General features: G+C 31.5%; 1 protein-coding gene across 5 annotated transcripts in view; it reads right to left on the bottom strand.

Moving 5' to 3' along the window:
* Positions 1-24618, bottom strand: part of dock8 (dedicator of cytokinesis 8) — a 69535-nt gene that overhangs the window by 12022 nt on the left and 32895 nt on the right. For all 5 annotated transcript variants that reach the window (XM_051116598.1, XM_051116599.1, XM_051116601.1 and 2 more), the window contains 27 exons: positions 22890-22970; positions 22331-22487; positions 22104-22228; positions 20518-20608; positions 19893-20055; positions 19175-19292; positions 18244-18314; positions 18007-18151; positions 17605-17706; positions 17335-17430; positions 15559-15793; positions 15242-15406; positions 14930-15102; positions 12596-12685; positions 12414-12509; positions 12162-12311; positions 11891-12004; positions 9781-9936; positions 9559-9695; positions 9324-9487; positions 8996-9147; positions 7380-7562; positions 7091-7217; positions 5255-5342; positions 4996-5092; positions 4775-4909; positions 1392-1544 (listed from right to left, as the gene is read on the bottom strand). In XM_051116598.1, the coding sequence (XP_050972555.1) occupies positions 1392-1544; positions 4775-4909; positions 4996-5092; positions 5255-5342; positions 7091-7217; positions 7380-7562; positions 8996-9147; positions 9324-9487; positions 9559-9695; positions 9781-9936; positions 11891-12004; positions 12162-12311; positions 12414-12509; positions 12596-12685; positions 14930-15102; positions 15242-15406; positions 15559-15793; positions 17335-17430; positions 17605-17706; positions 18007-18151; positions 18244-18314; positions 19175-19292; positions 19893-20055; positions 20518-20608; positions 22104-22228; positions 22331-22487; positions 22890-22970 (3564 nt within the window). The remainder of the gene's footprint in view (positions 1-1391; positions 1545-4774; positions 4910-4995; positions 5093-5254; positions 5343-7090; positions 7218-7379; positions 7563-8995; positions 9148-9323; positions 9488-9558; positions 9696-9780; positions 9937-11890; positions 12005-12161; positions 12312-12413; positions 12510-12595; positions 12686-14929; positions 15103-15241; positions 15407-15558; positions 15794-17334; positions 17431-17604; positions 17707-18006; positions 18152-18243; positions 18315-19174; positions 19293-19892; positions 20056-20517; positions 20609-22103; positions 22229-22330; positions 22488-22889; positions 22971-24618) is intronic.

Raw genomic sequence — 24618 nt, 5'->3', positions numbered from 1 at the left:
GAAAATTTTGTCATTAATTACTCACCTTTATGTTATTCCAAACCCGCAGGACCTTTATTCATCTTTGAAACACAAATTAAGATATTTTTGATGAAATCCAAGAGCTTTCATGACCCTGCATATGCAACTAACACGTTCAAGGCTCAGAAACAAGCTTAATAACATTACGGTTGAACCACTGATGTCATACGGACTATTTTAATGACGTCCTTACTATCTTTCAGTCCCTTGAACATGGTAGTTGCATTGCTGTCTATTCAGAGTCAGAAAGCTCTCAGATTGCACTGTGTTCCTCAGAAGAAAGTAAGTCACACAGCTTTAAAAAGACATGAAGGTGAGCATTTTGGGGTGAACTGTCCCTTTAATTTCAAGTATTGTTCAAAATGTATGAATGTTCAAAGCTTAATGACAACAGAGGTCTGATTACTGCCTGAGGTTTCTCATTTAGAAAACAGCCCTTCCCCCAGCGGTTTCTTTCAACCAGAGCCATGTCATTTATCTGTTTTGGCCCTGCTGAGGTTATTGAAGGTTACATTGTCAGATACAGGTGTTAGGCCGTGAAAGGAAACGCCACGCTGCCAGGCGCGGTCGGCCATTGCTGTCATAGTCTCAGATCATTGATTCCAAGGGAGGCTTGAGCCAGAGGCTGAAAATGCTCCATCCATCTTGCTTAGCATCAGGAAACTGCAAAATGATCCCCCATTAACCCCTGTATAATTGCCAATGGATCATTTCAATGGCACCATTATGTTAAATTGAGCGTATGTGCGAAGCATCTCTGGACGTCGCCAATCTCGCATCTAGGTCAGTTTTGCCGTGAAGAACGGCTCGGCATCAGCACCGCTGAGAAGATTAATTCTGAATTTGTGCCTAAACCTGACTTCACTGTTTTCACCGTTTAATCTAAGGTGAGAAACAGCCTGAGGAAACATAAAAACACAGTAAAAGACGGCCTGTCGCTAAAAGAAATCAACATGACTTATTCAAGGTTACACTAATGACAGGACCGACTGCTGGAGCCTTTTACAAACCAAACAAGCAAACAAACAGACAGACAGGGAGAGAAATCCATCCTTTGCCCATTAAAGATGAATGAGATGGCAAACAACACGGCCATCTGGTAGGGGAGGGCTGGGGGGGGGGGGGGTGAGAAATTGAGTAAACAGAGGAAATACTCCAGCCATCAGGCTGGTGCACACAGAGGGACGGTCGGCGAACAGCAACAAGCTCATGTTATCAGGCGACAAACAGACAAAGAGAAGAATGACATTATAGAGGGCATTGTCAATGTTACGTCTGCATCACGTTATCGCAGAAAAGACATTCGGGCGGAAGTGTTTTCATTCGTTTAACAATAGAGGTGTTGATTGATCAGTTATTTGGCATCTTACGCTAGCGGAGCTGTAGCTGTATCTCATGATCAGGTACAGTGTAGCACAAGCTTGACTCCTGTTGCCGTCCACACTGCTGCTGCAGTAATGAAGAACCTTCTGACACAGGTCTGCACACTGCTCGGCCTCCTCCTCAAACAACAGGTCGCCAAACTGAAAAATATGATCGTATCAGTCAAATATTCAATTTTCATTCTTTGGTAAATATCTCCATGAAAGCTTAGTCTCTCGGGTGCTAATTTTGTTAAAGGATTAGTTTACTTCCAGAGCAAATATTTACAGATAATGTACTCACCCACTTGCCATCCAAGATGTTCATGTCTTTCTTTCTTCAGTCGTAAAAAAAAAATGTTTTTTGAGGAAAACATTTCAGGAATGTTCTCCATATAGTGGACTGCTATGGTGCCCGTGAGTTTGAACTTCCAAAATGTAGTTTAAATGCAGCTTCAAAGGGCTCTAAATGATCCCTGTACCTTGTTCTTTTATTAAACAAACTAAATAGTCTTATGTTATTTATCTTATTTACACAACGGCATGTAATTTTTGTCTCTACATGGACACGCGTCTACAATCTCTCCTTGTGGACGGGATCGCGTACATTCATAAAAACAAAATTTACTCTATAGCGCGGAATGCCATGGAATTCGTCAATTTTGGGATGAATAAATCTACGTTGGGTCTGTCACTTCATTCGAACAGTGATATGGGCTAATGTCTGTGAATATTAAAACGCAAAAAGACAGTTTAGATGAGTCCTGCATGTTCCACTTGGCTCTGTATGAATGAATGGAAAACGCTGTTTTGTTTACAACACTGACGCACACATGAGGCACGCGGTGATTTTCGGCCTCTGCGTCTCATTATATGATGACATAAACACATGAACTTCATCTCCAGAGCTGCTGTGAGAGTCATTTCATGTGAATTTTACTGTTTCATTTGAGAAAACTAGCATCGTATCATACTGTATTCACACAGAAACTTAACGGCAACCTGTCAAAATAAAAGAACGGTTTAACGTGTAACAGAAATATATTACTCTTGTATTACATTTGCACAGTATAATGTACGTCTTTATATATTTCTATTTCTGGCCAATTTAAATAAAACAATTAAATTATAAAAATAAATATTACAACCAGATTAACCACTTAATTGTAAAAAAAATTCTACAATTATTATTAAAACTTTTTTAATAGAATATTCACACAAATTTTAATAGTAAACCTCAGTTTTTTGGCCAAAAAATAAAAGAGTTTCATTTTCATTTGATTAAAAATAAATAAATGTTTAATGCCTTCATTTGATTAACAGAAAAATTAAAACAAACATTTCTGAAAAAAAAAAGAGAAAGAAAAAGTTTGTAGGGCCATATTGTTTAAAATGTTGAAATTGAGAGTTTTGGCCTTTTTTTTCACTGAAATAAATGTTCTTGTTATTACACAGAGAGTAAAGTACCGAAAAAAGTACCGGCATTCCCCACTAAAGCTGTGAATCCAGGGGAAACACTGAATACATTTAGGTATGTCGAAAAACTCCCATCTCATTTTCTCCTCCAACTTCAAAATCATCCTACATCGCTGCAGAAGTACCAACCCAGTGTTTACAAAGTGAACGTGTAAAGACGGTCAAACGGCCTTTACAAAAAAAGCTAAAACAGTGACGTAGGGCGATTTTGAAGTTGGAGGTGAAAATTAGATGGGAGTTTTTCGACATACCCTAATTGTCTTAAACTGGAGTGCACAGAGTACGCATGTGCATCACAGAGCTAGGCAAGACGAGCACTTGTGGTTAAAAAGTGTGTAAATTGTATATTGTTTTTTGAAATTAACCAATCATTTCGCTAGACAAGACCCTTCTTCCTCGGCTGGGATCGTGTAAAGTCCTTTGAAGCTGCTTTTAAACTGCATTTTGGAAGTTCAAACTCGTGGGCACCATCGAAGTCCACTATATGGAGAAAAATCCTGAAATGCTTTCCTTAAAAAACATAATTTCTTTATGACTGAAAAAGAAGACATGAACATTTCGGATGACAAGGGGGTGAGTAAATTATTTGTAAATTGTTGTTCTGGAAGTGAACTTCTCCTTTAATTCATGACTAAATTTATGCAGTTGTGTGTGCTAAGCAACTCCAATACAGAAGGGAATTAACAAAGAGAAAAGGAGACATTTGTCTCATATAATTATTTTTTACTAATTTGCTACTAATTTTTCATATAATTATTTAACTAATTTGATGCTGATACTGTATCCACTAATGTTGAAAAGTTTGGAGTTGGTAAGATTTTTTAATGTTTTTGAAAGAAGTGTCTTATGCTCAGCAAAGCTGCATGTATTTGAGAAAAAATGCAGTAAAACAATAATATTGTGAAAGAGTAAAACTGAGAATATTCTGTGAATTTTCAGCATCATTACTCCAGTTTTCAGTGTCACATGATCTTTAGAAAATAATTATAATATGCAGATTTTTTTGCTGCTCAAGAAACATTTCTTCTTAATAAAAATGTTTAAAAAAAAGAATATAATTTAATTTAAAAAACAGAATTTAAAAAAAGTGTAATATAGTTGTGGAATTGGAATTTTTCAGGAATCTCTGATGAATAAAAAGGTGGAAAAATAGCATTTATTTGAAATATAAATCGTTTGCAAAATTGTAAATGTCTTTACTGTCACTTTTAATCAGTATAATACGCCCTTGCTGAATAAAAATATTACCTTCTTTATAAAAAAAAAAATCTTACTGACCCCAAACTTTTGAACTTCCGTGTATAAATAATGTAGTACATTTTACTACTTTTTTAGCAGTTTAAATCACAGATTTTTTTTTGTTTAATATTGTTTTGTCTTTTTATTTAATAAATAGCTCTATAATCATTGTTTTTCAATTATATATATACTGAATTGGGCCCAAATTGGTTCGGATTGGTTGGCCGCTAATCTGAATATTGATATATACTGTATATAATATAATATAATCAACATCTATAGTGGTTATTGCCTTTTATTATACTTGTTGTATAATAAAATGCATGTCTCCATATTTAGAAGTATATATTAAACATGCATTATTAATTATGTACTGTTATTGTTAATTATTTACTATTAATTATTCTTATATTACAGTCCATGATGTTAGCCAGGTGGCATAATTTATCAGCCATATGCGCTGGAAGGTTAATTTTTTCACCTCGACATTCAGATGCTTTTTTTTTGACAAAAAGCCAATTATGAACCAGATATCATATAGTTGATCCAGCCTTGGATTTAGAATGAGTTACACTAAAATAATCCAGAAGGAAAAGCTCGTATTCATATTCAATTTCAGAACATTTTTGTGCATCATCAGCTGAAACGAATGTACACGGCGCACATGCGGTCAGTACCTTAACTATGAGAGCCCGTAGGGTGCTGAAACAGTGCGACAGGAAAGTCGTGCTCTGATTACATGTGAGAGAGTGCAGCAGAACTTTCAACACTCCACCGACCACATTATCCTTACAGTCTGCCAGAGGAACCGCCTGGAAGAAGAACACAAATCAGAATCATTATTTAATGCCAAAATGTCTAAATATTTATTGAGTGCACAGTAAGAGTTCTCTGTTACCTGTACGATCATCTCCAGCAGGTCAAGGACTATGAGGTTGGTCTCAGTTGCCAGGTTACCACTGATTATGGCCTCCTGATCCAGCTCTGCTTTAGATCTGAGGAAACAACAATAACAAGACATTAAGCAGAAAAACAAAAAAGCAGCTCAATTTTAGCTGTAGATTAGGGCCGTGGAGAATTAGAACCAACTATAAATGAGAAGTGCCACAGGTTAAACGGATGTGAACCGTGAAATGATGGTACTATTTTACGCTCACTTGTCCTGCCTGTCGTTTGTCTGGCGCCACTGTGTAAGGTCTTTCCTCCAGCGTAGGTTCTCTCTCTGACCCAGCGTCCGGTCGTTACCTTGCACAACACACAGCCAACACACCAAGACGGGACATATTTAGAAAATATCTAAACAAAGGAAGTCTGCGGACCGTAAACATGTAAAATTAGACAGCATTTTACGAGAAATTAAAAATAATTTTAGTGCTTTGTGGAAAACAAATAATATATTATTCATTGCGCCAACAGTAACTGTCCCCTCTGCAGTTAAAGGAGTAGCTATGTCATGTTATTATTTATTCATCCCCATGTGGTTAGAAAAAACCATATTCTGGAGCGAAAACAATTTAACTTGTTTTAAATATTCTGTAACATAATGGAAATGCTAAAATGACACCATAATCCAGACCAGATTTGCTGTAAAAAAACAACAACAATTAAATAATGCATGTAAAGTCATATGAAGTACTACACACACACATATATATGTGTGTGTATATATATATATAGTTTGTTTGTTTGTTTTTATTTTTTTTATTATTTATATATAAATAAATAAATAAATAAATAGCTAATGGCTCATTTTCATCTACAGAACAAATACTACTTAATACATACAATATATCATACATACACACACACATCTTGTCACTTTAATATTAATATATTTTCTGTCTACATTTTTTGCTTTACTTTCAATAAAATTGTGGTTATTTTATTGGCTTACAAGTATTTTTTTAAATTCAGCATCATTAAAATTATTGAGTTAAAAAAAATCATACAAAATTATTTTATATTACTTAATATAATAATTAATAAATCATTTTCAGTTTTGGCCAAGTGCATCCAGAATTTTCTGTTTCAGGCCACAATTTTTTTTTACATTTTAAAATCGTGTTATTTAAAATCTTTCTTAATTAATACAATATAATATAATATAATATAATATAATATAAATTATGTAAATATAATCATATTTTTACATAAATATGACCTTTAAATCCTACTATTTGAAATGCATGTTATTTAAAAACTTTCTTCCATAATACAATATAATATAATAAACTATATAACATAATATGATATGATATAATAAAATATAATATAAAACTGTAAAAATATTCATATTATTTAAACATTTAAATCATGTTATTTAAATTTTTTCAATATTTTTCAATATAATATAATATAATATAATATAATAATTGTATAAAAAATAATTCACATTATAATTTTTTTTAAATTATAAAACCTTTTTTCCAAAATAATATCATATAATAATATTATATAACTTAAAAATAATTCAAATTATTTAAAATCTTTTTTTTTTTTTTTACGATTATTTTTGCCATTTTCGCATTTATTTTTGATAGGACAAACTGTCCTGACACTATACTAGAGAGGGGGGTGGGATCGGGAAAGGTCCGCAAGCCGGAACTCAAACTCGGGACACCCGGAGCGCAATGACGCTACATGGCGGTGCGCTGCCCATTGGCGCCGACAATTTAAAATCTTTAAATCATATTATTTAAACACATTTTCAATAATAGAATAGAATAGAATATAATAGAATAGAATAGAATAGCATAGAATATATTTTTCTTAAACTAATATATTAGAATAAATCAACTTTTTAATGTGATTTTTTTCAGACCCATGAGAAAATTTTTTTTTATAATCTACCGATTGTACTCCATGGAAAAAAAGAAAGTCAGACAGTTTGAGGTGACATGACAGCATAAGTAAATGATGACAGAATTTCCATTTTCGGGTGAGCTATTCCTTTAAAGGCTAAGACAGAAAGTAAAACATGAGATGCAGCTCACCTCCCACCCTTTTCATCATTTCTCCTCTGGCTCCGATTCCTCCCAGCAGAGCCTCCTCCAGACGCGCCTTAGCCTGCTGAGACTTCTGCAGTGCCTGTGTGCTCACCTTATCAGAACTCTGCTTCCCCTACACACACACAAATAATACACCACGTGAAAATGTTTTAATGACATGAGAAAGGCCATCAAGGAGACGTCTTCCTGTCCAAATCAAAGTACATCCTATCAGTGTGAGTAAGCAGTTCTTGAAGGTCAGTGAATGATGCTGCAGTGACTGATGTGTTTTTACCCTGTACTCAAAGCAGGAGACGCAGATGGCGAGGAGCTCCAGCAGACGGCTCAGCTGAGATGAAGGCATGTCCACAGTCCAGCGCTGGATCAGATTCTGGTCTGCGTTCTTGATAATCCACAGGAAACACATGAGCAGATTGCGACTGGTCTCTGCTGTCAACATGTTGCTAGTTTTCCCCGTCTGGACAAAGAGAGATTGTCAAAGAATATTCAAATGAGATTTACTGTTTCTTTGGAATATGTCAGATAAACTGACAAGTATCCACGGATATTATAAAGCTCTCTGGAATACCCCATTATGATCAATTGTGGTCAAATATTTTTCATGCTAAACTTAATACTCTCATATCACATATCATATCAGTGTTGTTGTTGTTGTTGTTAACTAAAAATAAAACTGAAACTATTAAAATATTAAATGAAATGATTTTCCTTTATTTAATCTAAGTGGAGATTAACCTAAAAAACTCAAAATTATTTTTTCATTCAGTAGCCAAGGCAACATTTCTTTGTTTATTTGTTTCAGCTGAAGTACTAAATCTGCAAAAACTATAACTAAAATCTAAATAAATTTAAGCTAAATAGGAATGTAAAAAAATAATGAAAATGACAAAAGCAAAAAAAATTAACTAAAATTAAAATGAAAACTGATTATATCAAAATAAAAACTATTTTTAAAATAATAAATATTATAATAGTATATAAATAATACTAAAATAGCACTGATCACTCCACAGACTTAGTAAAATTATTTGAAGATTTAATTTGTTCATGTAGTTTGCATTTCATTTATTTTATTTGTTAATAATATAATATAATATAATATAATATAATATAATATAATATAATTATGTAAATAAAATTCATATTTTTAAAAAGCTTTAAATCATGTTATTTAAAATCATGTTATTTAAATACTTTTCAATATAATATAATATTTTAAAAAATCATATTATTATTATAATCTTTAAATCATGTTATTTAAAAACTTTTTTCAATATAATATAATAATATTATATAAAATTAATTCATATTATTTACAAACTTTAAAAAAGTATAATATAATAATACAATGCAATAATATTATAGAAAAATAATTCATATTACTTAAAAAACTTTAAATTATGTTATTTAATTTTTTTCTCAATATAATATAATATAATATAATATTGTATTATATAATATAAAAATATTCATATTACTTAAATACTTTTCAATATAATATAATTATATATTATATTATATTATATTTTGAAAAAATCATATTTAAAATCTTTAAATAATGTTATTTAAAAACTTTTTTCAACATAATAATATTATATAAAATTAATTCATATTATTTACAAACTTTAAAAAAGTATAATATAATAATACAATGTAATAATATTATAGAAAAAATAATTCACATCATTAAAACCTTTAAATCATGTTATTTAAAAACTTTTTTCAATAATATAATATAATAAAATATAATATTAAAATAATTCACATTATTTAAAATCTTTAAATCATATTATTTAACATTTTATATTATATTTTTTCGATATAATGTAATATAATATAACAATATTATATTAAAAAAAATCTTCATGTTATTTAAAAACTTTTCCATACCACTGACGCCATAGAGACCAGTGCATTTCTCGCTAAAGTGTTGAAAGGATTTCCAGCGATTGCCATTGCAACAGACTGATTGATAGGTGTGATGCTGTCAGGATCTTCATCAGGCCCACCGGACTTTCCTTTACTGCCACGCGAGTCAGATACTGTGAAGACATCATATACTCACTCACACATATAAACCACAGAACTGAAAACCCTGATCCATTTCAAACTACCATCATGCACCACCAGAGAGCAATAATCCCGCACTCTGGCCCACTGGCTAAAGCAGCTATTAAGTCTAACTGAGATTAATAACACCACTTGTATGCAGCAGTACCTGTGAAGTCAAGGTAATTGATGGAGTCAATAATGATGCCCACTAGAGGGAGGTAGAGAGCAGCAATCTTAGCCTTGACCTCTGGCCTCGAGCAGCGTTGGTCCAGATCGTGAGCGCACAATAAGCTGTACGTGGCATTGATGGCCTTCTGTTGTACTCTCCCCCTGTGTATACACACATTAATTAATAAATGCACTCTTGAAAAATTCAATGCTACGCATTAAATGTGACCGACCCCTCTGACTCCATGTCCAGCGCAGTGCTGAGTTCAGTCAGCAGCAGCCCGGTCAAGTAATGCCGCTGCTTAAAGTCTTGCGACAGATCAAACATGGCTGCGATCTTGTGGTCCTGAAAACTGCACGAGCTGGAGGTCTGGTGACAGAGACAAAGATTTCATCTGGAGTATTAGATGAGGCATAACAGGCGCAGCAGAGCAGAATGATGTTTCTTTACTGACCTGTGAGGAGGTGGAGGGTGACGGGGAGGCGGGGGCAGAAGCAGGGCTGCTGAAGAAGAGGCTGAGGTTGAGGTAGTGCTCATGACTGCACAGGACCCTCAAAAACTCCAGCCGCATACTGATCAAAGTCGCCATGTTCACACTCTTCGCTGCCATCTGAGAGAGAGACAGACAGAGAGAGAGAAAGAAAGAGAGAGAGAGGATTTAATATTCTTACTTCTATCTGAGTCAGGGTGCAACAGTTTATGCACATGCTGTCAGTATGGTGCTCATGCAGGTGGTGCAGATTTCAGTCTTATTCTATTCACTATATATCTACATAAAATAAATAAATAAATAAATAAATATTAATGGTAAAAATATTAATTAGTGGTGCTCAAGCAAGGTGGTGCAGGTTTAAAATCTGGTGGTAATAATGTTAATAATTAATGTCATTAATGCAAACTAAATAGACACTAAATATTTAAATTATATTATATTATATTATATTATATTTTAAATAATGTTATATTATGTTATATTATATATGTGCAATATATGTTGATCCCATTCCTTCTCTCTCAATTTCCTGGTCACTATTTTTTTGTCTAAAATACAATTAAATTAAATGAAAATAAATGAATCAAAAAAATAAATAAAATAAAATAATTAAATAAAATAATGAAATTAAATTAAATAAAATAATTACATAAAATGAAGTAAACTAAAACTAAATAAAATTAAATGAAATAAAATAAAATAAAACAAAATTTAATTTAATTTGATTTAATTAAAAATAAAATAAAAATAAAATAAAACAATTAAATTAAAAAATGTAATAAAGTAATACAATTAAAAATGAAATGAAATAACAAAAATGGAATAAAAGTAAATTAAAAATGGAATAAAATAAAATTAAAAATTAATAATAAAATAAAATAAAATTAATTTAAATAGAAAAATGAAATAAAATACAATAATAAAATCAAATTAAAATTAAATTAAATTAAATATAAAAAGAAATAAAATTAAATAAAATTTTAAATACAATTAAAAATGGAATAAAATAAAATTAAAAATGAATAATAAAATAAAATAAAATAATAAAATAAAATTAAAATTAAATATAAAAAGAAATTAAATTTAATTTAATTTAAATTAAATTAAATAAAAAAAATAAACAATTAAATATAATCAAATGAAACAAAATGTAATAAAATGAAATGAAATAAAAAATAAAATGAAATAAAAACAAAAAGTATAAAATAAATGAAATAAAATTTAAAAAATCAAATCAAAGATTTTTTTAATTGAACATACTAGTCAATTAGTTAAATATTAATTTTATTAATAATAACAACAATATTAATTAGCGTTGCATGATCAAGTCCAGCAATGTGATCATATCACCTTTCTCCTAATATTTGTCTAGCACAGCAACAAAATATCTTTACATTGTACATTAAAAAAAAAAAAAGATATAAAATAAGTTACTAAAAGCTGCAGTCTGTAACTTTTGTCGCTCTAGCACTCAATAAACAGAACTGCATGCATCCTGTGGAAAAACATTGCAGCACCGGAGCTATTTCTCTCAGTTTATGTCTATCACAAGTCATACAGGTGCTGGGCTACTCCACAGCACTTCCTACCAGAACCAGTCTGAAATTTTCTGAATATATAAACTTATAATAGGTGTACTGTAGTGATTCAGGATAAGCCAAAAACACGGTTTGGAAAATGGATTCATAATGTACTTGCCTATTATATACATTTTGAACACTTTAATAATGTCAAATAACTTAATTACTGATGACATTATTGTTGGATTTTTTGACTCTGTGTGTGGCTCTGGAGGCCCCTGGGGACCCCAGTCATATCTTGGCACCGGTATATTCCATAACACAAATATTAGGCCATTTTGTTTGCATAAACACCCATCAAATTTTCTAAATGTTTGGTTAATAAAATATTTTTTTTATTGATTCATCTATTTATTTTCTCTAAATGATTTTCTGTACTCACACTTCAAAAGCCCTGCCTGAAAGGTTCACTCGATGTTCACTGAACCGATTAGTTCGAATGATTTCTTTCTTTTGCGATAATCATTAGTGAATGAGACGAGCTGCAGTACCTGGTTGCAGTAATTCTTCACCAGCTGAAACACGAAGCCTCGGTCCATTAGAGACATCAGGTCATACAGGAAGAAAGCCAGGCTGATGTTAACCTTCTCTGCCTGCTCCAGCTCCTGAAGACAAATAAACACACATCTCTCCTCATTAGCACTGACAAATAACATTCCTCCAGAAGATCTAACCGCTTGTTTGTCTCATGTTCTCCATGTTTACCGAGTTGCTAAACAGTTCTTGGATCAGACTGCGATTTGTTCAGATGGATTCAATCACCTTTTGTTGTTTTACTAAGATGCTTCCAATCTCAGCTGTCACCACGTTCACAATAGTGGTGATGTCATCTTTGAAACGATCCGAAAATCGATTCCGTCGAGGGACGGCCTTCTTATCCAGCTGAGACACATGCTGGCTCATGCTCTTCACCTGGAGGGTGAACATATGGACAATGAGAATTAGATAAAAACCACATCTACAGAACATCTAATATGTGAAATTTCAAGTTGTTTTCCTCAGCAACCATCTTACAAGAAGTTCAAAGAAGAACCAGGCGTATTTGTAGACGTTCTCTCTGCAGACTCCGGTGCTGACCACCATCTGAAGAGCCAGCTCCTCGTGGAACAGCTACAAAGACAGATGGATTTGCTTTTTAAGAAACACAACCTCTGCTGAAATGACAGACATCTTAGGTAATGAAGAGGCAAGTCAACCTTTCTGTTCGTGGGCCGCGTGCTGGAGCTTTGTGGAGTACCGGAGACGTTTCCAGCTGTTGAAATGCGACTGCCAGGAAGATTTAAACCCTGAAATATAAGAAAGATTTAAGATTGAAGATTTAAACCCAGAAATATACGAAAAATGCCAAGTGTGTGCATATGCGCATGGAAAAAAGACTATGCACCATTACAAACTAAGAAATTGTGTTGTTATTGTTAACTAAAATTATTAAAAACTACTTTTATTAATTGAAAAAAGCTGTAATAAAATATAAATATTACATGAAATTTGAAACAAAAATTTAATTATTAATAAACAGTGTAGTAGCATATAAGTAATAACACTTCATATTATTCTTTATATATGCTAAACATTAAAACACCTAGAGAAACTTAAGTATGATGTTGCTGCTGTGTATTCATAAATTCCTAAAATAAACATTAAATGGAAAAAATATTAAATAGAAATGTTGACTTGACAGCAAACTGAAATAAAATGAGCCTAAGTTGAAGTACAAAAATCAGTTTAAACAAAAGAAAATATAGACATTTAGAAAAAACGAATAAAATGACTAAATTATGAATAATACTATGAAAGTGTGCACTATAATAACATAATACTTCATATTACTCTTTTTATAATATAATATAGTCTAATATAATATAATATAATACAATATAATAATAAAATGTTTAATAAATTAAATTACATTTCACTGAATTGTAATTCTATCTTTGTTTAATCCATTCTTTGGCCACTAATTTTAATTAATGATATTATTTTAATTTAAGTAATTGTGTTGCTATTTTTATTAGCTACTACAATTATTATTAATAATAATAAACTATTACACTTAATTTTCATTCATTGAAAAAATCTGTAATAAAAAATAAATATTACATGAAATTGTAAACAAAACTGGTAATTCTGTTTATTCCTCTTCCTATCATTTTGTTTCAACTGTCTGTGGCCAAAAAATTATTTATTTATATTATTTTTATTTTAATCTAAGGAGTTGTGTTATTGTTATTAACTGTTATTATTATTATTATTATTAACTCTTAAAATTAATTTTCATTCATTGAAAAAAAGCTGTAATAAAATATAAATATTACATAAAATTTTAAACAAAACTTCTAATTCCGTTTATTTCTCTTCATTCTGTTTCAACATTCTGCGGCCAAAAATGTATTTATATATTTATCGATTCATTCATTCATTCATTCATTCATTCATTCATTCAATTTATTTATTTATTTTTTTATTTATTTAAATTTTAATCTAAGGAATTGTGTTGTTAAATATTATTATCATTAGTATTATTATTAAACAACATTTTTAGTAATCATTTTCATTAATTGAAAATAGCTGTAATAAAATATAAATATTACATTACATTTTAAACAAAAATTGTACATTTGTATATTCCTCTTCCTATCATTCTATTTCAACATTCTGTGGCCAAAAATGTTTTTAATTTTAATTTAGGGAATTATGTTGCTATTTTTATTAATTATTATTATTAATAGTATTAATTAAAACTATTTCAAATAAATTTCATTAATTGAAAAAAAGCTGTAAATATAAATATTAAATTAAATGTTAAACAAAAATTATAAATCTGTATATTCCTCTTCCTATCACTCTGTTTCAACATTCTGTGGTCAAATTTTTTTAATTTTAAATTAAGGAATTGTGTTGTTATTTTTACTAACTACTACTACTTTTATTATTATTAACTAAAACTATTAAAAATCATTTTCATTAACTGAAAAAAGCTGTAATAAAATATAAATATTACATTAAATACAAAAAAAAATTGTAATTCTGTATATTCATATTCCTATCATTCTGTTTCAACATTCTGTGGGGAAAAATGTTAATTTTAATTTAAGGAACTATGTTGTTATGGTTACTAACTATTATTATTATTATTATTATCTAAAACTATAAAAAATTATTTTCATTTATTGAAAAAAGCTGTAATAAAATATAAATATTAGATACTATTTTGAACAAAACTTCTAATTCCGTATATTCATATTCCTATCATTCTGTTTCAACATTCCGTGGCCAAAAAATGTAATTTTAAATCGAAGGAACTGTGTTGTTACGGTTACTATTATTTTTATTAACTAAAACTATAAAAAATAATTTTCATTAATTGAAAAAAAGCTGTAATAATACAAAAATACTACATATTGTGTTGTTATTTTTACTATCTACTACTGTTATTATTCTCATGAACTAAAACTATTAAAAATCATTTCAATTTCCAACTCATGAGTTTTGTCCAGCCCAAGTATGATGTTGCATTTGTGTATATGTACCTTTCCTAGAATGTTATTGACCTCTGTGTCCTCTGGGCTCTGTGGTGCTGGTATATCAGGGTTGCTGCTGGAACGAATCCGTGACTGAAGCAGCATGTAGCCGACCGTGGTGGCCGTGGCGCGAGTCAGAGTGCTGTATCGGCTCTCTGGATGAGCCATCAGACCTCCTGTGCCTGGTGAACATAAGTCTCGGCTCAGTGACAGACAACAGAGTAAGTCCCAAAGCCGCTCAAAACTCTGTTCCACACAAAAAATGGATCAGCAAAGAATTAGATCACTGGTGGTCCAGATGATGTCACTGCCCTACAGTACCTGTGGTGTGGATCTCATGTTGCGTGTCTGGCAAACGAAACACAAAGTACAGGTATGTTGCTAGGAGACAGTTCCTGCCCTGATGGTCCTTCGCCAGCTCCTGACTGTTGTGAAGACTGTTGACAACCGACACCACTGACTCAAATGCAATCTGGGCCAGATTTGCTGCACAAACCAAAAGTAAAACTCTGTAAAGCTAGCTGACAATCCCAAACATACACAGTATGTAAAAATCAATATGTCAAATGTACTTGTATGACTTTTTGTCGTTCCAGTAAGAGAAATAAAAGCTAAAGCTCATCCTGTCTGAAACGCACCGGTCTGTCCAGCGATGACCATGGGCTGCATGATAAGGCGGAAGAGCTTGTCGAGGACCTGATGGAGAAAAAGTACCAGCGGCTCCAGGCCCGAGGACGACAGCGAGATGATGCTGAGCTTCAGCTCGTGCTCAAACATGTTTTCAGAAATCTTCTCATCTCCCACTCGGATAGGGAACGTGGTCTTGCTCTCCAGGGCGTGACACAGAGTAAAGAAACGCTCCAGGTGACTGTCCTGTGATAGAATAAAAAGATTTAGCCATTTCATTTACTGAATGCTTCTGAAATAAATGTTCCATTACATAACTTCGCAAAAATGGGTTTTAAAATGGATATTAAAATTATTATTATTATTATATTTATTATTAAATGATGCTATTAAACATTAATTATTATTAATGATAAGAATTATTAATTATTATTATTATTTGATGCTATTAAAAATAGAAACAGTTTTTAATTGAATTTATAATAGATTTCATAATATAATATAAAGCAGTATAAAGTAAGGTAGTAAGTCACTACTTAGTTAAATAAAGTATAAAATAAATAATAAAATAAAATAAAACCAAATTAAATTAAATAAAATTAAATATATATATAACACATTAAAATATTTATGACATTTTTCTATTTTATTATCTATTATTACATTTATTTTTCTACTTTCAGTTTTCATTTCAATAGCTATAGAAACTGGTATTTAAATTATTTTATTAATTTCAATATGTTTCATAATATAATATGATATCATATAATATAATATAATAAGTATTCAGTAGTACAAAGTAAGGTAGTCAATACTTAGTTTAAAAACTAAAATAAAATAAAATAATAAAATTAAATTAAATTAAAACATTAAAATATTATTATGTTTCTCTATTTTATTAAGTATATCTATTAATACATTTACTTTTCTACTTTCAGTTTTCATTTTAATAGCAATAGAAACTGGTATTTAATTTAATTTAATTTATACTATGTTCAATTTTTTTTTTTTTTTTTTTTAGTAATTCAGTTAGTTTTTCATCTAATACTTCAGTACATTCTTCTTCCAGTCATTTCCTGTGGGCTTGGTGAATTTAATTTAAATTAGTATATTTTACACTGGTTAACACTAGTTAATATTTTAACACCTTAACACTTTAATAACATCTTAATACTTAAACAGATGAAAAATTATTACGCATACTCACGCTCATGTCGTTCTAAACCCATAAGACCTCTCTTTATCTTCAGAAACACATATTAAGATATTTCTGATGAAATCCGAGAGCTTTCTGACTGTAATTTTATGAAGCTACGAGAATACTTTTTGTGCGTGCAAAAATTCTCATAAAATTACAGTTGAACCACTGATGTCACATTGACCTTGAACATGTCAGTTGCATTGCTGTCTATGCAGGGTCAGAAAGCTTGCAGATTTCATCAAAAAATCATAATTTGTGTTTTGAAGATGATCGAAGGTCTTACAGGTTTGGAACGACATGAAGGTGAGTGAATAATGACAGAATTTTCATTTTTGGGTGAACTATCCCTAAAAATCCTGCTGAAAAGAACAGCCTTGACCAGGTTCATTCTGTTTTTTGCTAGTCTGGAGCTGGTTTAGCTTATAGCCAACCAGCATGTTCTTTCGCGTGACCCTGATCGACCTTGGAGGTCTTGCTAGTTAACCTTGTTGAGAAGCGACGCAGGAAAAATCAGGACACCAACATTCAAAAGACAACATAAGCTGGACTTTCCAGCTGGGAAGTGAGTTCTGCGAGTGTTTCACACCTGTGCTTGGACTGAGGACACAGCTTGTAGCTCAAGGTTGAACAGTCCCTTATGATTCTCCAGCCATTTAACAGGAGGCACCTGAGCTGGCAGTTTCTAAAGTCATATAAAAAGACACAAATTTACAGAATATACTCTACATTCAAACAAACGAACACACAAAGCAACAGAAGAATCTCTGAATGTGTGCCCAAATGAGACATCAGTGTAAGGTTCTGAAATTACATGATTGGCATCCAAAAAAGGCAGATGTGAAATAGTTGACTGTACCTCTGGGGAATGCAGAGAATAGTTCACAGGAAGTTTGTCCAGAACGATTGGCAGACACTGCTGCCCAGTCTGCAGCCTTTCATTGTTCAGCATGGGTAGCCACTGCAGGGAAGGAAGTGAAGTCACGACACTTACAGTTATTTTAAAATTTAATTTATTCAGCCATTACTCTAGCCTTAATATCACATGATCCTTCAGATATCATTCTAATATGCTGATATGGTGCTTCAAGAAACATCAAACAGTTGTGCTGCTTAATAGTTTTGATTCAAAATGCATTTAGTTGAAATATTTTGTAACATTATGAAAGTCTTCACTGTGACTTTTGATTATTTAATGGCATCCCTGCTGTATAAATGTATTCATTTCACACACAGACACACAATCTGTTCAGTTACTCACTGAATATCCAATGAGAGTCTCCACACTTCCAGTCTGGTTCTGTTTCTGCTGACAGCTGATATGGTAAAAGGTGAACAGTAAATGATGTTTCTCTGTTAAACGGGCTGGAAGATGGATCTTTATCTCGTCATAGAAATCAGGAGACCTGTCGAGGAAATGAGAACACTCATTTAATCCACCCTTACATGTGCATTATATATATAAATCACTAAAATCATTGTAAGAGAGCATGATTACCTGTTGTGGTATGTGACTGGAGTGTAGACCTCTTGAAGAAACTCAGGCCCACTTGATTTTCCAAAGATCACCTTTTTTGGGACAAAGCAGAGAAGAAGGTGAGTGAGGTCAATATTTGAATAAGAACAAAAATACATAAAATACACATTTTTAAATCTGCTCTATAGTAATTACACAATCACAGTTATGAAATTCTGGCTTGTAATTGTTATGTGAAAAAGTATAATTTGGGATTTAATGGTCTGTCACTTAAAGTGTAAGTTTTATATATGATATCATTGCTGTTCAAAAGTTTTTTTTTTTCGTTTTATGTTTTTCTCTTCTGCTCATCAAGGCTCCATTTATTTGGTCAAACATACAGACAAAAACAGAAATATTGTGAAATATTATTATAATTTAAAATAATGGTTTTCTATTTTAATATGCTTTAAAATAGAATTTATCCCTGTGATGCAAAGCTGATCATTACTCCAGTCTTCACTGTCACATGCTCCTTCAGAAATCATTCTAATATGCTGATTTATTATTATTATCAATGTTTAAAACACTTGTGCTGCTCAATATTTTTTTGGAACCTGTGATTTTTTTTCAGGATTCTTTGATGAATAATAAGTTAAAAATAACAGCATTTATTCAAAATAGAAATATTTTCCAACAATACAAGTCTTTGCTATCATGTTTTATCAATTTAACACATCCTAGTATTAATTTCTTTCAAAAAACAGAAAAAATGTTTAAACTATAGTTTATATTGTTATAAAGAGTTCTATTTTAAATTATTTCTGGTTTTTTTTTTACTTTTTATTCATCAAAGAACATAACAACAATAATATTAATAATAATTAAACAAATCAGCATATTAGCATGATTTCTGAAGGACTATGTGACACTAAATAAATATAAAGTAAATAAATATAGGTTTTGCACTCACAGGCATGGCGCAGCTAGGGTCCTCACCACTCATGAACTGCATTTTCACCGTAATGTTTCTGGCTGAAGTCAAACGGTTAGTAAGATTCAACCTCAGAGGATACACAAACAGCAGGTTCCTGTAACATGATTAACATAAAAGAAAATAAACTCTTAAGATATTTGCAGACAAAATAATTGTAAAAACATTTACTGACCACTAGATGGCGCAGATCGCTTACAGTTCAACACTGATAACGAGCAAGAAACTAGTTGCACCAGCTTTGCCATGCTTCATTAAGTCAGTCATAAATATGGGAAGTAGCTTGTGTTTTTCCTGGCTTATTTCCATATTTCCATGTTTTCATTCTAGTTTATCCTACAATTAATCATATAAATTAAATATTCTACTTTTTCTATAATCTATAAACATACCTTCCCATCTTTCGGATCACGTGGCGTTTTCTAGGTGAGTCAAGTTTCCTATTTTAGGCTTAATTTGTAACGCATAATTGCTTGTTTTGTTTGTCTTATGAGACCTGGCAACATTGTCCCGCACGCAGTTTTCCCAACTATTTGTGTTCAAAGTAAATGAGTGACTAATATCAACCACAGTTCTGCCCTTCAAATTCTGACAAACATTATTACTCAGAAGTCAGAACATCCCATTTCTGCTAAATCTCAGCCTGAAAATTCACATGTGAGTATTTGTGTGTTTGTGTGAGAGAGAGGGTGAATACCGGTATGTATTGTGAGGCACATAGACTTCACTGGAAGGGAACTCCAGTACTTCTTTAACCGCCCGTGAATTTTTCTCAGACACAGGCTTCACTGGAATCAGTTCGGGGGACAGACACCCAGGAACTGTCTCTGGCACTGGAGACACTTCTAGTCTCAGATAACCTTTCAAACAACACACACATTAATGGCGCAAGATGAGATACATGCCACAGTTTAATCCTTATCCACCTTATTTTTCAAATGCGGAAGTAAGATGTTTTCATTAGCCGCTGTAGGTAAATAGCAAGAAGAATAACAAAGTGCACTAAATGGTAAAACTGTTTGCACTACAAACCATTGTCTTCATAATTAAGATAATACATTAAAATAATATGGTAAAACACATCAGTTTGCAACATCAAGCAGCAAAACGAGCTGTTTTGTACAGCTAAAAATAGCTGAAAGTGGATGAGACTGAAAGCCACACCCACAAAATTTACAAATAGACGCCTCCACTCTTACGGGAAAAATAAGGTGGATAAATAAGATTTTTAATCACAAGATCGTCACTGTTACCTCTTACACATAAGAGTTTTTCTGTGGAAATCTGGACTGTAAAAAGGCAGAGTTAGAACATCTCCTCACCAGGTATGATTTTAACACGTCGCTGACTGGACGACCTCTTGATGTCTGCTAGGAACTTGAACAGGTCCTCGTCACTCAGACGCTCTCCTTCCTGCCGGCACACACAATAAAGCGTCAGCTTAACTCTTAAGTATTTCAAAAATTACATTTTTTCAAATCAAATGCGTCTTGAATATGTTACGTAGCACAACAGAATAGTTCTTCAGTTTAGAGGAAGAATATTGTAAGAATGCAGTGTGATATTAGATGAAGAGCGCAGCTGAAGAATGCAGACACCAGTTAATCTGGAGAATGTGAAGAATGGAATAATGCAGTCAAGGTGACCAACTACAATTCAAATCATTTCAGCAAGTGATTTTTCACAGTGCTAATTCAATGAGGTTGGATTTTTTAGCACAGGGAAGCACTGTTCTGAAACATACACTACCAGTCAAAAGTTTTGGAACAGTAAGATTAAGGATCATTAAAGACACAGAAGACTGGAGTAATGATGCTGAAAATTTAGCTTTGAAATGACAGGAATAGATTACATTTTAAAATATATTCAAATAGAAAGCAGTTATTTTAAATAGTAAAAATATTTCAAAATTTTACAGTTTTTGCTGTACTTTGGATCAAATAAATGCAGGCTTGGTGAGCAGAAGAGATGCCTTGAAAAAATAAATAAATCTTTTGACTGGTAGTTAATCCCATTCAGCTCATTTAGTTTCTTAATACATATTCTTGGTCTTTTTGTAAACAAATCATCTGTGCACAGATTAAAACAACAACAACAAAACACCAAATGTTTGTTTATGCAAATGACTTCATCTGTAAATTACATTATCAAGCCCTATTATTTTTCAGCTCCTCCCCTTCAACCACCTGTAACCTACAAACCACGCCCACCTACTGTACACTATGGTCCAAAAGTCTGCACTATAAATCTACACTACCAGTCAAAAGTTTTTGAACAGTAAGATTTTTAACGTTTTTTAAAGAAGTCTCTTCTGCTCACCAAGCCTGCATTTATTTGATCCAAAGTACAGCAAAAACTATTAAAATAACTGTTTTCTATTTGAATATATTTTAAAATGTAATTTATTTCTGTGATTTCAAAGCTGAATTTTTAGCATCATTACTCCAGTCACATGATCCTTCAGAAATCATTCTAATATTGCTGCTCAAAAAACATTTATTATTATTATTTTTTACTAAATAAAAGTATTAATTTCTGTAATTTCTTTCCAAAAAAGAAAAAAAATTGTACTGACGCCAAGCTTTTGAATGGTATAATGTATAATGTTACAAAAGCTTTTTGTTTCATATAAATGCTGATCTTTGGAGCTTTCTATTAATCAAAGAATCATGAAAAAAAAATTACTCAACTGTTTTAAGTACTGATAATAATAATAATATTTTAAATTTATATTTTTATATTTTAAAATATATTCAAATAGTATTTTGGATCAAATAAATGCAGGCTTGGTGAGCAGAAGAGAATACTTTAAAAAACATTAAAATCATTATCTTACTGTTTAAAAACTTTTGACTGTGTACATTTTTGTTAAATATATGCTATTCACTATGAATTCTGCAAGCAATACCTGCTTGATGAATGTGCACATGGTAAGAGCCGGTTTGAAGCCAGACAGAATATAGTTGTCCTCCATCACACTGAATCTGTCGGAGTTACGTCTGGGCAATCCCTTCTTTTCCATATTACCCCTGCCTGTGCCAAAATCAAAATTGTATACAATTATGGATTTAATAGCAATAGTGAGTGACGCATTATATTAACAGACCAGTGTTGTTCATCTATTTACTATCTCACCATTGATACTGTCTGTGTCACTTGTTTCTCGTTCCAGTGTGGAGTTGATGGCACTCATAATGTTGACCGTGGCGAAGGCCAATGGCATCCTGTAGCGGCCCAGCCTTTGACAAAACCCCTCCGCCTGATTCCTCAGCTTCTCCAGCTTATCTTTGTTCTGATGGATAGAAAATAAAGAAGGAGGTTCATAAAAAGACAGTGGTTTTATTCATTACAATAATTCTCATTAGAGAAATTATGCAGATTTGAAATTCATTTGAGAAAGCACTGATTGAATTACATACACTTTGAATCCAGAAGTATGTGGACAATCATAACCAACTCATATGTGCTTGTATGAATTCAAAATAATGCTTTTACTCTTCTAGGAAAGCTTTCCACTAGACACTGGCACATGGATACACTGATTAATTTCTTTATGGACCATACTTTGTATAAAACCCTTATATATAAGGGTACTGTCACAATCCTTGCCAAGATCTGATAATTAGTAGGGGGTGTCAACATACTTTTGGCCATGTTATGTACATAAACAATGAGAGAAGCATTCAGGAGTTACCTTAGAAGCATCACTGTCTTTCAGTACCATGTATGGTTCAGCACAATCCCCGATCTCTCCCTGCTGAAGTACCTTCTCGATCTACACATATTCAACACAATATTGTTACATTCATCATCATCTCTATCATGGGGAATCATTACTATCAATATTAGGGGTCTTAATATGGGCTGATGTCTACACAGCAGATCATTGATAAGTTAATGTACATACAAGCTACCATTTGTTTAGAGTCAGTAAGATTTTTTTTTTCCTTGACATTCAGCAAAAGTGATAAATACAAAAATAAAGACATTTATAATGTTACAAAAAATATTTATTAGCAAATAAATGCCGTTCTTTTGAAATTTTGATTTATAACATAAATCTAAAAAAATTAATTTTCACTGTTTCCACAAAAATATTAAGTTGCTCAACATTGATAATAATAAGAAATATTTTTGTGCACCAAATCAGCATATTAGAATGATTTCTGATGGATCATGTGACACTGAAAAGTGGAGTAACGGCCGCCGAAAACAGTAATAGCAATCACAGGAATAAATTTTAAAAAATTAAATATAAAAATTTTAATAACATTTCACAATATTACTGTTTTCACTGAGTATTTGCTTAAAAAATGCAGTTTGGTGAGCATAAAAACTTATTCAAAAACATAAAACTAATCTTACTGACCCTAAATTTTTAATGATAGTGTACATAAACAAAATGTATAGAATTTACTCCAACTTCACTGAAAATAAAGAAAATGTTTGTTATTAATTTACAAAGTTTCAAAATGCCCAAATACCTGTAGATTAATCAACCTGACCTATAGATCGGTTTATATATGTGACCCTGGACCACAAAACCAGTCTGGGTTTATAGTCGCTGGGGTATATTTGTAGCAATAGCCAAAAATACATAGTATGTTTTATGCCAAAAATCATTAGGATATTACATAAAGATTATGTTCCATTAAGATATTTAGTAAAATGTCCTACTGTAAATATATCAAAACTTAATTTTTGATTAGTAATATGCAATGTTAAGAACATTATTTGGAAAACTTTAAAGGTGATTTTCTCAATATTTAATTTTTTTTGCACCCTCAGATTCCAGATTTTCAAATAGTCGTATCTCGGCCAAATATTGGTCTGTTATAGCAAACCATACATCAATGGAAAGCTTATATTATAAAGCTTTTATTAAGTTTTCAGATGATGTGTAAATATCAATTTGGAAAAACTGACCCTTATGACTGGTTTTGTGGTCTAGAGTCACACACACACATATATATATATATATATATATATTTTTTTTTTTTTAGTCATATCAAGATAGTAAAGTTCAAGTAGCAGGATTTTTAACGTTTTTAAAGAAGTCTCTTCTGCTCACCAATCCTGCATTTATTTCATCCAATCCTGCATTTAAAGTACAGCAAAAACAGTAACATTTTGAAATATGTTTACTGTTTTAAAAAATGTTTTTTATTTGAATATATTTTAAAATGTAATTTATTCCTGTGATTTCAAAGCTGAATTTTTATCATCATTACTCCAGTCATATGATCCTTCAGAAATCATTCTAATATTCTGACTTGATGCTCAAGAAACATTTTTGTATTATTATTATTATCATTATTATGTTGAAAACAGCATAGTATAATTTTTTTCAGGTTTCTTTGATGAATAGAAAGCTCAGAAGAACAACATTTATCTGAAATAGAATCTTTTGTAACATTGTAAAT

This window comes from Labeo rohita, chromosome 8 (genome assembly GCF_022985175.1).
Source record: "Labeo rohita strain BAU-BD-2019 chromosome 8, IGBB_LRoh.1.0, whole genome shotgun sequence".
Taxonomy (NCBI): Eukaryota; Metazoa; Chordata; class Actinopteri; order Cypriniformes; family Cyprinidae; genus Labeo; species Labeo rohita.
Note: the sequence above shows the minus strand (reverse complement) of the source record. Positions and strands in the feature narration are given on the sequence as shown.